Source organism: Labeo rohita, unplaced genomic scaffold (assembly GCF_022985175.1).
Source record: "Labeo rohita strain BAU-BD-2019 unplaced genomic scaffold, IGBB_LRoh.1.0 scaffold_288, whole genome shotgun sequence".
Taxonomy (NCBI): Eukaryota; Metazoa; Chordata; class Actinopteri; order Cypriniformes; family Cyprinidae; genus Labeo; species Labeo rohita.
In genome coordinates this window covers 54,444-70,851 of record NW_026129188.1, presented here as the reverse complement: position 1 = coordinate 70,851, position 16,408 = coordinate 54,444, and the positions used below count along the sequence as shown (strand labels likewise).

At 44.3% G+C, this 16,408-nt stretch overlaps 1 protein-coding gene across 2 annotated transcripts in view; it reads left to right on the top strand.

Moving 5' to 3' along the window:
* The window catches only part of LOC127160096 (ribonuclease inhibitor-like), an 81,903-nt gene that overhangs the window by 17,634 nt on the left and 47,861 nt on the right, over positions 1 to 16,408 (top strand). The window contains exons 3-5 of one of the 2 annotated variants that reach the window (XM_051102757.1): positions 550 to 723; positions 15,238 to 15,411; positions 15,963 to 16,136. In XM_051102757.1, the coding sequence (XP_050958714.1) occupies positions 550 to 723; positions 15,238 to 15,411; positions 15,963 to 16,136 (522 nt within the window). The remainder of the gene's footprint in view (positions 1 to 549; positions 724 to 15,237; positions 15,412 to 15,962; positions 16,137 to 16,408) is intronic. The other variant, XM_051102758.1, reaches the window with a different exon arrangement.

Genomic DNA, 16,408 nt, shown 5'->3' with positions numbered 1-16,408 from the left:
TTTTTTCCTTATGTGGCAAGTAGCCGTGTAATAAGCGGGATAATGTACAGGCAGCCTGTAGTTATCGCGAAATAAGCCCCTTCAGCGTGATCACACTGTCGGGGCTTATTTCTGCGATAACTACTGGCTGACTGTACATTATCCCTTACATACAGCTACATGACACACTGCATGAAAGGACATATTTGAGAAGGCATAATAGGGGCACTTTAAGGTTGGGGGAGGGGTGTGTCTGAACTAAATCAGCACTCTGATAAAGAGGTTGATTGGCACAAAGTATTTTATGTATTTTGAAAATACAAAATACTCATCTTAAATGTATTTGAATACAAATTACATTAGATTTTTCCCAAAGGCTTTACAATACAAAAAACAAAATAATATTTTGTATTTCAAATACATATTTTAAATACATTTATCTAAAATACTGCCCATCCCTGCCTGCACACAGATATCACTGTTTATTTGTCAGCAAACGAAGATTGAAAACACATTAGTAAGTTGATCATCATAGATCTGGTTCATTGTCTTTTCTCTTTCTGTTTTCAGCCTGTGTGATTGCGTAATTACAGAGAAACAGTGTCTCATCCTGACTTCAGCTCTGAAATCAAACCCATCACACCTGAGAGAACTGGATCTGAGCTGGAATCAAATAACAAACACAGGAGTGAATCACTTATGTGACGTACTGAAGGATTCACACTGTAAACTGGAGAGATTGAGGTCAGTAACATTCACATACAAGAATCAAAATGATTAAAATCACTTCAACAGTTTAAACCAAAACACTTTATAGTTTCTAACGATGTTTACAGAAGCTTCTTAAACGAGCTCATCCAGTAAGTAAAACTGTTAAAGTGTGGAATAAAGAGTCTTCAACATGTTTTACACTAAACAATACTTTTGGATTGAACTATTTTCAGAGTTTACCTCAAAAAAATGTTTTTGCATCAGGTGGGATTCAGTTTACGGCACTTCTCATTCATTCCTATGATATTCATAAACCGTGATTGATGTCGCACAATTCTGACTGAAATTCAGTGACGTCAGTGCTGTAATGTGATTGGTTATTAAGGGACACGTGATCCAAGTTAGTCATTATGCTTTCTCCAATAGTTACTAATACAGACCCTCTCATCTCCCGATACTAAGAAAATCTCTGACAAGGGGTAATTAGGAACACAGGTGCATAAGATAAAGCAATCAAACTAAACAAGAACAGGAAAATGACCAAATAAGGAAACTCAGGAACAAAGATGGGGGTAAAACAAGAAAAAACAGGTCCAAAAGTCTGACACTTGAACATTGAGTCTGTTATTTTTAATATGTTATTTTATTTATAATTTAAATATTTTGTATTTGTTATCCTAAAAATTCATCCCGCACATAAACCTTACTGCATCACTTTGCTGATCACTCATTATAGATCAACTAACATGATCTATAAAGGTGCGAAATTATTTGTCAAATAAATGAAACATGATGAAACATTCATTTGAGTTTAAATTGTTATAGCTTATTCTAGAGATTGCAGTGATGCATGACATGGTGAAAAATGACTGAATGGATAATACTGTATTAAAGTAGCTTTAGATTAATTTTAAAAGTGTGTCCCCTAAAAGCACAAGTGGCCCCAGCCTGTTCCCCCCAGTTACTGTGGTCTAAAACTGACACTGCAGGGTCAAAGTTTCTTTAAAGAACAATCTCTTTCTTACCTTTTTATAATCTGAAGAAGCTTCTTTCGCCACAAAGAACCTCTTGTGACAGTCAAGTCACCTTTATTTCTATAGCACTTTTAACAATACAGATTGTGTCAAAGCAGCTTTACAGTATTAAATAGGAAAATAGTGCCAATAATGCAAAAAAAAAAAAACAGAAAACACTCAATTTTCAACACTCAAAGTTCATCATTGAATCCAGTGATGTCATCATCCAGCTCAGTTCAGTTCAAATAGTATCTGTGCAATCAAGTCGATGATATCACTGGAAATTAAGTGTCACCAACTAAGCAAACCAGAAAAATTCTTCAGATGTTAAAGGCTTTTTATGGAACCATTTAGACAAAAAAAGGTTCTTCTATGGCAACGTGAAGCACCTTTATTTTTAAAAGAGTGTCTCGCAACACTCAGAAGCTTGTAAGGAAGTCCCAGCAGTGACTGTATTTCTTAGGAAGGAGGTAATTTGGCATGGGAAGCAAAATCCTCAGCAACTTTTACAGATGTACAGGTGAAAGTGGTGTGGAAGTTGTACAGTTCAGGACAGAAAAGCTCTCCAGCACATGATTAAAAAGCAGTGTTAATTACATTTCTCAATAGCATGGTGTTAGCATCGATGTTTTCTGAATCAAAAAGTGGTAGTAAAGCTCTTTCAGTAGTAAAGCTCTTTTTTTGATTAAGTAACACAGTAGCGTCAACAAAAGCTACATTTTCCAAAGCATTTCTGAGGCTCAAGCTCAAATCAGAAAAATAACTGCTAAGGATCACTGATCCTGGATCAGTAAGTGATGCCACTAAACCTCGTAACTCCATTGGCTCCTCAAAGTGTCAGTCAAACCTCATTATTCCTCCCACCTCTCAGTTTGGAGCATCTCAGCTTGTTTGCAGTCTGAAGGTAAATAAAGAACTGTTGACTGAATAAATACAGTGTTTTATTTACTCAAGAAACACTATATTTATAAAGGCTAATGTTTTTTGTATTTGAGGAGTGGAGAAGAGTGCCTTAGTCTAGCATTTGTTGTCGAGTCACAGTCAAATAGCTTGTGTGAAGTGCTGAATCTTTTATAATATGATATTTTGGCAAAATAACAGAAAAAAACTGAACGACAGAAAACTGTACCATTATAACCTGCAAGTTGATGAAAACATAAATTTAATACAAGTACTGCCTCTGATGTGGCGGTAATGACGGAAAAAAAAATGCTGCTTTAAAACTTGGTATTTAAACTTGATTTTGGAGAAATGTTAATAATATAATAACACATGCAATGATGTAAATAAATCTGTAGGTGTTTACATTTATATGGTAACACTATATAATAATGTTTCATTTGTTCATGTTAGCTAATGTATTAACTAACATGAGTGAACAATGAACAATACTTTTATTATAGTATTTATTAATCTTTGTTAATGTACTGTAAATTAATGAAAATGTAGTCGTTCATTGGTAGTTCATGTTAATTCACAGTGCATTATTGTTAACAAACAACTTTTGATTTTAATAATGTGTTAGTAAATGTTGAAATTAACATTAAGATTAATAGCTGCTGTAGAAGTATTGATGATTCTTAGTTCATGTTAACTATACTAGTTAACTAATGTTAACTAATGAACCTTATTGTGAAGTGTTAACATTTATATAAATGTATCTGTATACAATGAAGCCACAATACCAACATACTGTAACGGTGGGAGTGAAACGAGAGACGAGCGGATCCATCTGCATACTTTTATTAATGGGATGAGACAAAGACATGGTCAGGCAGGCAGGGTCAAACAATGGCAAACAGGTGTTTAGACAGCAAGACGAAGCATAACCCATAGACAGGCGAGGGTCGATCAGCGGCGTACGTAATCCAAGGGGCGAGGCAGGAGAATGGTCAGACAGGCGAAAGTAACGATAGACAGCTTAAACAAAACAACAAGGCTTAAACAAAACAACAAGGCTAAACCAGAAAACAAGACACAGGAAAGACACATAGCCCCCCCCCAAAGAGCGGCTTCCAGACGCTCCAACAGAATACCAGTCCAGGGGAGCGGTGGGGCGGGAGCGAGACAGGGCAAGGGCTGGAGGGCCAGGTCCCTGCGGAGGACCCGGTGATTGAGGCAGGACCGGCAGAGCAGGAGCCCTCCAGGGCGGAGCCGGAGGCGGAGCAGGCAATGCAAGAGCCCTCCAGGACGGAGCCGGAGGCGGTGGAGCCCTCCAGGGCGGAGCCGGAGGCGGAGCAGGCAACACTAGAGCCCTCCAGGGCGGAGCCGGAGGCAGAGCAAGCGACGCTAGAGCCCTCCAGGGCGGAGCCGGAGGCTGAGCAGGCGACGCTAGAGCCCTCCAGGGCGGAGCAGGAGGCGGAGCGGCCCTCCGGGGCGGAGCAGGAGGCTGCGTCATGGTCTGGGACCTGGGGAAAGCAGGGACAGAGGATGCAGACAGGAAAAAGGGAGAAGCAGAGAGTTTAGAGGTTAACGCCCCCTGCATAAGAGGTTCTACGGCAGGCGCCGACACCTCTGGAGGAATTGGCGCAGCTTCTCCGACGGGGAAGGCCTCTGGAGCAGACTTGAGACCAGACGGGGCCTCTGGGGCAGACTTGAGACCAGACGAGAGCTCTGGAGCAGGCTTGTGATCAGACGAGAGCTCTGGCGCAGGCTTGTGATCAGACGAGAGCTCAGAGGCTGACCTGTGAACAGGCGTGACCTCAGGAGCTGTCTTGGGAGCAGGCATGACCTCAGGAGGACAGTGTGAAGCCCACACACACCACATGGCCACTGCCATTAAGGGAAGAGCAGCAGGGATAACATCACTTGGCTTGTGAAGATCTGCTGTAACGTGACTTGACTCAGGAACAACATGGCTTGACTCGTGGAGCACAGCTGTGACTGGGCTTGACTCGTGGAGCCCAGCGGTGACTGGACTTGACTCGTGGAGCACAGCGGTGACTGGGCTTGACTCGTGGAGCACAGCGGTGACTGGGCTTGATTCATGGGGAACAACTGTGTCCTTGCTTGACTCATGGAGAACAACAGTTGTATCTTGGCTTGATTCATGGAGAACAGTAGCTTTGGCTTGACTTGACTCGGTTGCTTGACTTGACTCGGTTGCTTGACTTGCCTCGGTAACAGTAGCTGTAATCTTAGCTGCCCTTATAGCCATTAGGGGTGAGTCCAGTACGTGGGCCATCATGAGACGTGGCTTGGAAACAGCGATTATTTTGTGGAGTGGCTCTGGGATGGCAGCCATCTTGTGGATTGGCTCTGGAATGGTGGCCATCTTGTGAACGGGTTTGGGGATGGCGGCCATTTTGTGGACTGGCTCTGGGATGGCGGCCATCTTTGCGACAGGCTCTGGCGTGGCGGCCATCTTTGCGACAGGCTCTGGCGTGGCGGCCATCTTTGCGACAGGCTCTGGTGTGGCGGCCATCTTGTGCAGTGGCTCTGGCTCAGGATTGATGGCTGTAATTTGACTTGAGACAGAAGCAACAGCTGTAATTTGACTTGACATAGTAACAACAGTTCTGACTTGACTTGACACAGGAAACACAGTTTTGACTTGACTGGCCTTAAGAAGAGCAGCTCTGACTTGACTTGACGCAGGAACAGTAGCTAGACTTGACTTGGAAACTTGGCTTGACTCAGGAAACACAGCTGCAACTTCATGTGGCTCTGGTATGGCAGCTGTGACGTGACGGAGCTCCGTTTTCGCCGCCATGTTGTGAACGCGCTCCGCCGTCGCCGCCATCTTGTGGGCACTGCAGTCGCTGCCATTGCATGAGCACGCTCCGGAGCGGCCGCCATGTTGCGAGCGGGAAGCGCGGCCGCCATTACCGTGTTGTCGCGTTGCTCTAACGATCTTGGTCCTTGTTTAAGTCTGAATAAAATCCTGTTAGTGTCCATACCTGATGAATGTCCGGGTGAAAAGCTGCTGGATCCCGTTGTGGCCGAGTATTCTGTAACGGTGGGAGTGAAACGAGAGACGAGCGGATCCATCTGCATACTTTTATTAATGGGACGAGACAAAGACATGGTCAGGCAGGCAGGGTCAAACAATGGCAAACAGGTGTTTAGACAGCAAGACGAAGCATAACCCATAGACAGGCGAGGGTCGATCAGCGGCGTACGTAATCCAAGGGGCAAGGCAGGAGAATGGTCAGACAGGCGAAAGTAACGATAGACAGCTTAAACAAAACAACAAGGCTAAACCAGAAAACAAGACACGGGAAAACACGGAGAAACGCTTCGTATGAAAGATAACCACAATTCAATACTCGGCGGTGAGTGACAGGAAGACCGGGGTTTTTATAGTGACTCTGATTGGACGCGGGTGACGTGCAATGGCTGATGGGGAATGTAGTCCGGGGTGTAGTGCAACAGTCCGTGTGTGTAAATAGAGTGAGAGCGACATCTGGTGGTGAGCGGTCCGCTGGTGGTTTTTCTGAAAAAGTAGCAGTTTAGGTCATAGGAGATTTATGTCACAATATGAGGTAAATCCAGTCCTGTACATGATACTGATACTGTTACATATCTCCCCCTGTTGTTCTGTTGATTTTGGTTTCTCCCTTATTATTGCCGACACCTGTGATTGTCATTAGTCTCACCCTTTATAAGTCGTTTGTCCCTCAGTCTCTTTGTGTCGTCTTAACGTTATGTTCAGTTGTGATTACCTTGTATTGCTACTTAAGGTTATTAAATACATTGTGTGAGTTATTTCTGGTTCCTCGAGTTTCACTCTGGCTCCTCATCTCCAAGCAACCATAACAGAAGACGACACCTAATAAACAATGACGGCTGAGGAACGGCTGTGGAGTTTGCGGCAGGGTGGTCGAGAGTTGGAACGGTATGTGGCGGATTTCATTGAGCTGTATCATCTGGTGAGATGGCCCGATGCCTCTTTCGGCATCGTGTTTTTGTTGGGGCTGGACAAAGATACCATCCGATGCGATCTCCCTGTTCACGATTATCCACTGATTGATTTGATCAATATCATTCTTTATTTAAACTGCTCTAATTTCGAGATAGAACAAATGGAGAATGATAGTCAGATGCATCGTCCAGCCCCCTCAGAAGCAGGGCTGCTGCGCCTCCTTTCTCAGCCTCCGGCTCCGCCCTGGAGGGCTCTAGTGTCGCTTGCTCTGCCTCTGGCTCCGCCCTGGAGGGCTCTAGCGTCGCCTGCTCAGCCTCCGGCTCCGCCCTGGAGGGCTCTAGTGTCGCTTGCTCTGCCTCCGGCTCCGCCCTGGAGGGCTCTAGTGTCGCCTGCTCCGCCCTGGAGGGCTCCACCGCCTCCGGCTCCGTCCTGGAGGGCTCTTGCATTGCCTGCTCCGCCTCCGGCTCCGCCCTGGAGGGCTCCTCCAAAGCTCCGCCGTTGTCCTCAGCCCGATGCGGCCGGCCTCATCCCCGCGCTCTAGTCTACCGACTGCAGCCCAATGCTCAGTACTGTCTGCATCCAAGTCAGAGTCGGCGCGCAAGATGGCTGCCACGCAAGTCAAGTTGCAGCTGCATTTCCTGAATCAAGTCAAGGTTCCGAGTCAAGAAAAGTTGCAGCTGTATTTCCTGAGTCAGGCCAAGTCAGAGCTGTTGTTCCTGAGTTCCCGGCTAAGAAGGCCGCCGTTCCTGAGTCCCCGGCCAAGATGGCCACCAAGCCTGAGTCTCCAGCCAAGATAACTGTAATGAACATTATGGACAGGGCAATCCCAATGGAGTTCACGGCTCCAATTCTCTCCCCTGATTCTCCAGAGCCTCCGCTGGTTCCGCCCAGCCTTCCTGAGCCTCCGCTGGTTCCGCCCAGTCTTCCTGAGCCTCCGCTGGCATAACAGATACTGAGAGCACTGACTTGAAATGAAGTTAGTTCAATATAAAAATTACATTTTAAAAAAAGCTTGGATGTAGTACTATTTTTGCCATGCTACTGTAGCTTAGCTTGTTACATTTCCCAGGAGGATATCTTCAGTGCAGTGAAGCTTCATTTAATGAAGAGTAACTGTTAGCTTAGCTCACTACATTTTCCAAGTAGCTTGACCAACACTGTTAAAAAGTGCACAGTTCATTTGTGGAGTAACCTTCCTATCACTTCAGGATATTTACAGCACTAGGGTCATCATGAGGACCCACAACATTATCAGGGACAATACACATCCACAACACAGCCTCTTCACACTTCTGCTGTCTGGGAGATGTACAGGAGTATGAAATCAAGGACAAAATTCCATTTCTAATAACTTGTATAATTTATTAATTATGTTTAGAAGTCTTTTGATGGGTTGCATCAAGGAGCTGTGAAACCGGTTACACTCACTGAATGAATCACATTTGTGCCAAACTCTTACAAAGCAAAAACAAACATTCTCCTTCCATACATGAACATTTCTCACAGTTAATGTACACAATCTCACAGTCTGCGATCAACCATCTGCTGACTTGCTGGTTTTGACCTCCACTTACAACACTCGATGCATGACTTTTGATGTTTCTTAATGGCCTCTCTGCCCCTCAGAATCCACACTCTCCTACGGAGCTCAGCAAACACTCGCTCAGCTCCTGGGTGATGAAGTCGAGTGTCATAATCCTTAATAAGCAGTTGAGTGTTAGGATGATGAGGGTCGAGTACAATAGGGTGCATTGTATGTGGGTCAAGGGTCTCTGCTCGCCTCAGTCGTCCTCCGACTCGTATGAGTTGATTTTCTGGGTCAAACTCCGGAGAAAGACACAGCAATCGACTATCTGGAGCGAACTGGCTTGTTGGTTTTCAGCAGCCGATAATCCTCAGGGAAACTGTCCATCTGTATCCTTCTCAGAATAACAGTCTCTGCCTCTCTATAGGTACTAGCTGGAGGAGAATCATCCTGTGCAGCCGCCCCATGCAGGTCCTGTGCTACTGCCTCCACCAAATCTGTCCAGCTGTTGTATTCCTTTCCATCTGAGATCAATGGCATAGTGGTAGTTATCCCACAGAATGGTCCTCCTTTGAGTTCAGTGGTATCTTCAGAGTCATGAACACTTGAGGTGGGGTGAGAGGGCCACTCCTCCTGAGGTTGCAGCAGGAACTCTGGACCCTGAAGCCATCTGTTGGTGCCAATAAGATCTCGCAGGCTCTTGCCACGAGTCAGATCGTCGGCAGGGTTTCCTTCAGAATTTACATAACGCCATTCTGCCTGATTGGTCAACTCTTGAATCTCCGCTACCCGGGTGCCCACAAAAACCTTGTAGCGGCAGGATTCAGAATGGAGCCAGTGGAGCACGATGGTGGAGTCTGTCCAGTAGGTGATCTTGTCCAATTTCAGCGTGAGCTCATTTGCAAGCAACTTTGCCAACTGTGCACCTATCAGAGCGGCGCAGAGCTCGAGCCTCGGGATCGACTGTTGCTTTCACGGGGCCACTCTGGATCGTGCTAGAAGAAAGGCAAGGTGGAGTTCCCCTTGTTGACCTTCTGAAAGCAGGTAGGCCACAGCCCCATATGCCTTCTCAGAGGCATCACTGAAGATGTGGATCTCATGGCGTACATCTGAATGATCCATGTAGGGGGGTTATAGCATCTAGGAAGTGTTACCTGTGGAAGGTATTTAAGCTCCTCTTCCCAGGCTGTCCATGCTTGCTGGAGCTCACTAGGGAGTTGTGGATCATCCCAGTCCCGGTGGGTCATCCAAAGCTGCTGCACGATCACCTTGGCTCGGGTAGTATATGGAAGGATGACTCCAAGGGGGTCGTACTGACTCGCCAGCACCCGGTAAATGCTCCGCATCGTCAAGGCATTGTATGTGACAGGTCTATGTTTGAACCCTAACTGGTCTGACTCACAGTGCCAGCTCAGGCCCAAGGTTGATTCTTGTGGGTCAGCTTTGTCTTGAGAGAGCCACAACTCCAGCTTAGTGGACCTGGCTTCTGGAGGTAGGTGACTGACAACATCCACCACATTACTGGCCCATTGTCGGATGTCGAAACCACCAGTGGATAAGAGGCTGCGTAACTTATCAACTAACTGACGTGCTCCTTCTACAGTAGGTAAACTTTGTAAACAGTTGTCCACATAGAAGCATTTATCCACTGAGAATCTCACATCCTCATCAGGAGTACTGTGCAGAGCTACGTGTCGCTGGAGGGCAAAGGTTGCACAGCAGGGGCTGCACGTAGTCCCAAAGGGAAGGACTTGCCACTCATAAGTATCTGGAGGATCCTCTCGTCGCAGGTCACGCCATAGGAAACGTAGAAGTGGTCTGTCCTCAGGCAGCAGCAGGACCTGATGGAACATCCCACGTATATCTCCACTTATGGCCACACAATGCTCCCTGAACCGCAGGAGGACACCAAGAAGAGAGGGGCTTAAAACTGGACCAGGTAGCAAGGAGTCATTGAGGTTCAGCCCCTCATATTCGAAGGAACAGTTGAATACTAGGTGGTTTTTACCATTGTGAGTGATCATGTGATGTGGGATATACCAGTTCTCTCTCGTGCCTCCCTGTCCCTCATTTAGCAGTTTGATGGCAGCCCCATTCAACTCCAGCTTCTTTATCTCAGACTTGTACACCTCAGCCTTCTCTGGTGACCGAGCAAGCTGCCGCTCCATGCCTCTGAGACTAGACATGACTGCTTCCTTTGGAGCACAAAAGAAGGGGAAATCCTTCCTGCGCAATAAAGGTGTTGCGTAGCGGAAGATTCCATTGACCTCGACCCGCGTAGTCTTGGCCTCCAAGAGACTGATAGCATCTCGATCCTCCTTGGATCGGGTAGCTTGCTTCTCACAGCGGTATGGCAAGACATCGATCTGCCAGAGCCTTTCAACATCCCTCTTCAACTGTAGTTCAGACGGGGTAAGGGACAAGAAGAAGACCTGTTGTGTTGCTAGCTGATCTTTCAAGAATCTTACAGGTCCCTGCAATGTCCATCCAAGCCTTGTCTGAATAGCTGCAGGTCCTCCAGAGGGGCCCAGACGAACAGGCGATATGGGGGTAATGAGGTGAGTATTGTCAGCTCCGATTAGCAACAGTGGGCGTACTCCCTCAAAAGACTGCAAGGGAAGGTTCCTCAAGTGCTGATACTTCTCCAGGATACTCAGAGGGTAAGAATGGTCTGCAAGACAGAGGCGTTCAGCAGTGAAGGCAGCTGAGATTCTGAATATCTTTTGTGGCTGAGTCACTGGAGAAATCTGGAAGGAAACTGCCGCTCCAGACACAGTTTGTACATCCTGGCGGATAGTACGCAGGGCTAGGCTCTCCTCAGGACCATGGATTCCGAGTTTAGTCGCTGCAGGGGAAAGGAGAATTGTCCTCTCCGAACCATCGTCAAGGACGGCATAGGTATCCAGGGTCTTGTCTCCATGACGAAGCAGAACTCTAACAACCTTGAGGAGAACTTTCCTACATCCTGTAGGTCTATCTAAATACAGAGTCTCGATTGCTGAATTAACCAGACAAGAACCTTCAGTCGTGGGTTTGGAGTTGACTTCATGAAGGATTTGCAAATGTCTGCCTTTGCAGAGACTACATGGCTTCTTAAGGGTACATTTGGCTGCTTGGTGTGCACGCCCACAACGCCAGCAGCGATGATTCGTCTGGATCCAATCTGTGATTTGCTGTTTATTGAAGGACTTGAAGGTAGGGCATTGACTGAGGTAATGGTCGGTCTTGTCACAATATGGACAAAAAGCTTTGGCCTGTGCTTTGAGGGCCCCTGAACTGGATAGCGAGATCGGAGCCGGTCCCGGTGGTGGTTTAGCAGAACCCTCGTCTGATCCATGAAGTATGGTAACTGACCGGCCGGCAGTGTTCCCTGCTCTCCCTCGGTCCATCTTCTGCTCTAGCCTCCGTCTGCGGTCTGAAATCTGACTTTCACTGCTCTGACACCAGGCTTCATATTGTAACCATTCTGAGAAATCCAGGAGGTTGTACACTGCACCGGGACGACGAAAACATGTGTCTTCTGAACTCAGACCTCATTTCTGGAGGAAGTTTGCTTAGCAGCCTCTCCACATGCGAACCGCACCTCAATTCAGCCTGACCTTCATGGCCCAAAGTCTCCAGCATACCGACAAGGGATCTGATTTGCAAGGCGAATTTGTCAAAGGATGCTGTGTCACCTCGTCGAATGTCGGGAGCGTCCATCACTTTAGCAATCCTTCTGAGGGCTAGCTTGTAAGGTTGGCCAAACCTCTCTGTCAGAGCCGCCATAGTATCGCTATAAGGGAAAGGTGAGTTGAGATAGGAGTCGGCTACCAGACGGGCTTCATCCAATCTCAGATGATCCATCAATATCTGATAGCGGAAGAGCTCTGTAGCATCAGGAGGTAGAAGGTTCTCAAGAGCAATCTTTAATCTGGTGAATTCACTAGGGTCCCCTGTGATGAAATCTGGAATGGATGGGGTAGGACCGCGATAGGTGCTCTCTCTGTCATCTGGATGCAGGGTAGAGGTTCTGTGCATAGGCGTCAGATACCCAGGTCTCCTACGCTCGTAGCTTTCATGAGGGTGAGGCAGATGGGCAGCTCTCACAGGCTCAAACCTCTGTTCTGGATACCAGCCTGGATCATGGGGATAATTGCTGGAGGCAGTAGGTGGCGGAGCTAATCTGCGGGAAGTCGGCCGAACAGATTCATCTGGATAGCCAGCAGGCATAGGATCATGATAATTAGGAGGCTGAATTGACTGTGTGACTTCCCGTTTGGCTGGCAGTTCTGTCTGTATGTGGTCTCTCATCACTTGCAGTTCACTGAGCATCTTACCCAGGAACTCCACCAGCACATGCTCTCTCTGCAACGATTCCGCATTCCTGTCTAGGTGTCTGGGCAGAACAGAATGATCTCTATAGCCCACAGTCTGCTTGGGGGTAGGTAATGAGCTATAGTCCCCTTTATCGAAAGAAGGAACTGAGGTTACTGGTGCAGCGACTGTATCGGCCAACTGCAATGACTGCCTGATGGTAGATGGATAAGGAAGTGGTGTTGGAAGAGACTCAGAGTGCACTAAAGGTTGAGAAGGCCTGTGTGAGGCATTAATGACAGTTTGTGGAGATGATTGAGACTCAGTCTCTTCCCAAGGCCGATGAAATGGTGAAAACTGAGCAGGCTGAGCAGAGGGCAAGGGTGCTTCAGACTGTGAAGGTGCTCTCACCTGCTGTCTTTCATAGGAATGCTCTCTGTCAAAGGCAGCCGAGGACCACTCATCAACCACGTGCCATGAATGCTGACTCACAGAACTGGAAGCTGTGTCATATGGCGAGGGAGAAATCCTAGCATCATCACCTCTCTGACTCCTCTGCAGCATGAGGCCTTGTAGGTGAACTGACCTGTCTAGGATGTGTGGCTGTGAGATCATAGTCCTCAAGATAAACGGGCGGGCGAACCTGGCGTTTAGGTCTGGCACCTTCAGGATTCACCTCTTCTGATTGCATATTAGGGCTGATAGATCCTCTGTATCCAAGAGCAATGGCTGAGATCCGGCTCGAAGGACCAATTTTGTTGAGAAGCTTAACTAGGATTGTATTCTGAGGTGGTTCTAATTTCTTTAGCCTTCCTCTTGGTGTGTCGGTAAGAACACAGGAATGGATCAGGTGGTAAACGTCAATCAAAGAGGTTTATTGAACAGGTGCCCAATGATGAATTTTCGTGCATGACATCGCTGCCGGTGGGAGGGGCCCCATCTCCTCCTTTGCGGGGGGCCTCTAAGAAGTGCGGTACGCCACTGGTCACAAACTATGACGATCACAACTGTGTCACAAACTGTGACGTCATTACGATGTAGATTTAAAACCTGGAAGACAAAAATTGTGCAAAAAGCTTAAAATGAACCACTTTTATCCAACAATTAAAATGAATTCAGATTAGGGATGTTCATTTCGGTTATTTTTCCTAACCGACAGCCGACGCTTGTTAACCGATTATTAACCGTTAACCGACAAGATTTTTTAAAATTAGAATTTAATTATTTTAGAAAGGATACGAGTCTGTGACTCGTTAAAATACCAACATTTGTTTTCCGAGGAATAGTTTTACATGCGCAAAAAGCAGCAAACAACAGAACATGAGGATTCACATGGACACGTCGCATCACCTGCAGCGATTCTGTGAATGGAGAAAAACATCACAAAGCTTGGCTATATATAATGAATGAATAGGATAAGATTAATATTTTTACTTAAAACAAACAAACAAACAAAGTGCAACAAGTAGCTAGTATGCAGAGTTTTGGTTCATTTTTGTGCTGCGCGAAAGGAAGACGGCTGAAAGCGGCATCCTATTTTTCTTTATATTACAAACAGCAAACCGTTTACAGTTTCGATTATCTGTAAAGAGTTGTTTCCCCTGTTAGAAGGAAAAATCGTAATCGTAATCAACGTACTGCCGTGATATTATGCCAAACATTTTTTATGTGGATATTGTAATGCGAGAAGTACAAAAACAGGTTTACATAATAAATAATATTTTAGCATTCAAATACATCTTGAATACGGAGACATTTGGATTTGTGTCGTATGAGAGACCCAATGTTAGTTTCAGTTTCGCTTTAGCCTAAATGGTTTCGTTTTTGCTTGTCCCCTAGCTTCTTATATTTTTCATTCTTGTTCTTTTCTAAATACTGTTAAATTGAAAGGATTTTTTGTGGAGTGAGGGTAACTAAAATAGCCTAGCCTATGGTATAGTGTATTGTAAATATTTCGCGTCGACACCAGGTCTCTCTGAATGTAATAATAAAATGCGACTTAACCTTATAGGCTTACGCGATTTATCTTTTTTCTCTCAAAAATGCAATTTCATTTTATTTTAACCATCCAGAAAACATGTTAAAATATTTTGATAAATAACTGAAAAAAACACCATTTAAACCGTCTAACTGATTGTATTAATCGGTCAGAATTCTTTTTGTCGGTTAATGATTAACCGGTTAAAATGAGCATCCCTAGAACAGATGCTAACATTGTCTTCTGTGATGTGAAACACAAACACCTCTGCTAAAATCTCAGAAAAAACAAAAATAGTCTGGGGTTCCATGACCCTTTAAAAACGAACTTCCCATTACCATCACTGACTGTTACCTTGTTTGTTGCACAATATATATTTGTATATTTTTGTGTATGTTCATATATTTTTGTATAGTTAATCTGTCTATATTCTATACTGTATATTTTTTGTGTAATGGAGACTTGCAAAGTAAGTTGTTGTGCGGTCTAAACATTTGAAAGTTATGTTAAGTGTTTCTGTCCACTTCACTTATTGTCCATACAGCAGGTCAAATACCCAATATCCAATCATTTCAGTTAATAATACCAAAAATACACAAACATTGAATGTTTGGGAATGAAAAATTCTTTGTATTTCTATCAAGAATCAGGACAAATTGTGCATAAACCATGAGAAGTGTAAATTATTTTAAAAACTTTTTTTGTTTGTTTTTTGTTTGTTTTTTGTTTTGTTTTGTTTTGTTTTGAACAACGAATTGTGAAAAATGATCCAAAGGTATTCAGACACTCTTCCTCTGTTTCATTTTATAAAGATATTTTCACTTTATTAAATCGTTTTCTTCTATCTTCTCTCTTTCTCTCAATACAGGTTAAGCTGCTGTGAAATGACAGATGAAGGTTGTTCTGCTGTGACTTCAGCTCTGAAATCAAACCCATCACACCTGAGAGAACTGAACCTGAGCTGGAATAAACTAGGAGACTCTGGAGTGAAAAACCTCAGTGATCTACTGATGAACACACAATTCAAGCTGGAGAAACTAGAGTTAGTATCATTATACTGTACAGCAGTGACAGTGAGATTAAAGTTCACTGTTTACTTTCATAAAGTCTCGTTGAAATTAAAGTTGACAGTTACTATTTTTTTATGGAATATTGCAGTAATTAAATGATTTATCCATGTACATAATGTATTTATAATTTATGTAACCTTCTGATCTTTCATCTAAATACCTTAAATGACAGCCATTTTTTTTTTTGCATTCACTCAGACATACTGTACAATAAAGTGTAACAGTTACAAAGTGTTTATCGATGATAAAATACTCTTAAAATGTCTTTAGGTAAATTGTAATTTAGAAACAGAATTTTAAACTAAATGTTCACATTTTTAATGTTATTTTTAAGTAGTTCTATAGTTGATACTAGATCTTAATCTACTTTGTTAAACTTTTTTTCTTATGTTCTTGTTTATGGTCATATAATGTTTTTGGCAATGTTTTAATTATTGCACTGTATGGTGTTAACACATGATGAATTTACTCACATGAACTTGACACTTGTCTGATTCATTGTTTTTTCTCTTTCTGTCTTCAGTCTGTGTGGATGCAGTATTACAGAGAAACAGTGTCTCATCCTGACTTCAGCTCTGAAATCAAACCCATCACACCTGAGAGAACTGAACCTGAGTGTGAATCAAATAAAAAACACAGGAGTGAATCACTTATGTGACGTACTGAAGGATTCACACTGTAAACTGGAGAGATTGAGGTCAGTAACATTCACATACAAGAATCAAAATAATTAAAATCACTTCAACAGTTTAAACCAAAACACTTTATAGTATCTAACGATGTCTACAGAAGCTTCTTAAACGAACTAATCCAGTAAGTAAAAGTGTTAAAGTGTGGAATAAAGAGTCTTCAACATGTTTTACACTAAACAATACTTTTGGATTGAACTATTTTTAGAGTTTACCACAAAAAAATATGCAGTTTTATAAGAGAAGTTTTTTGCATCAGGTGGGATTCAGTTTACGGCAC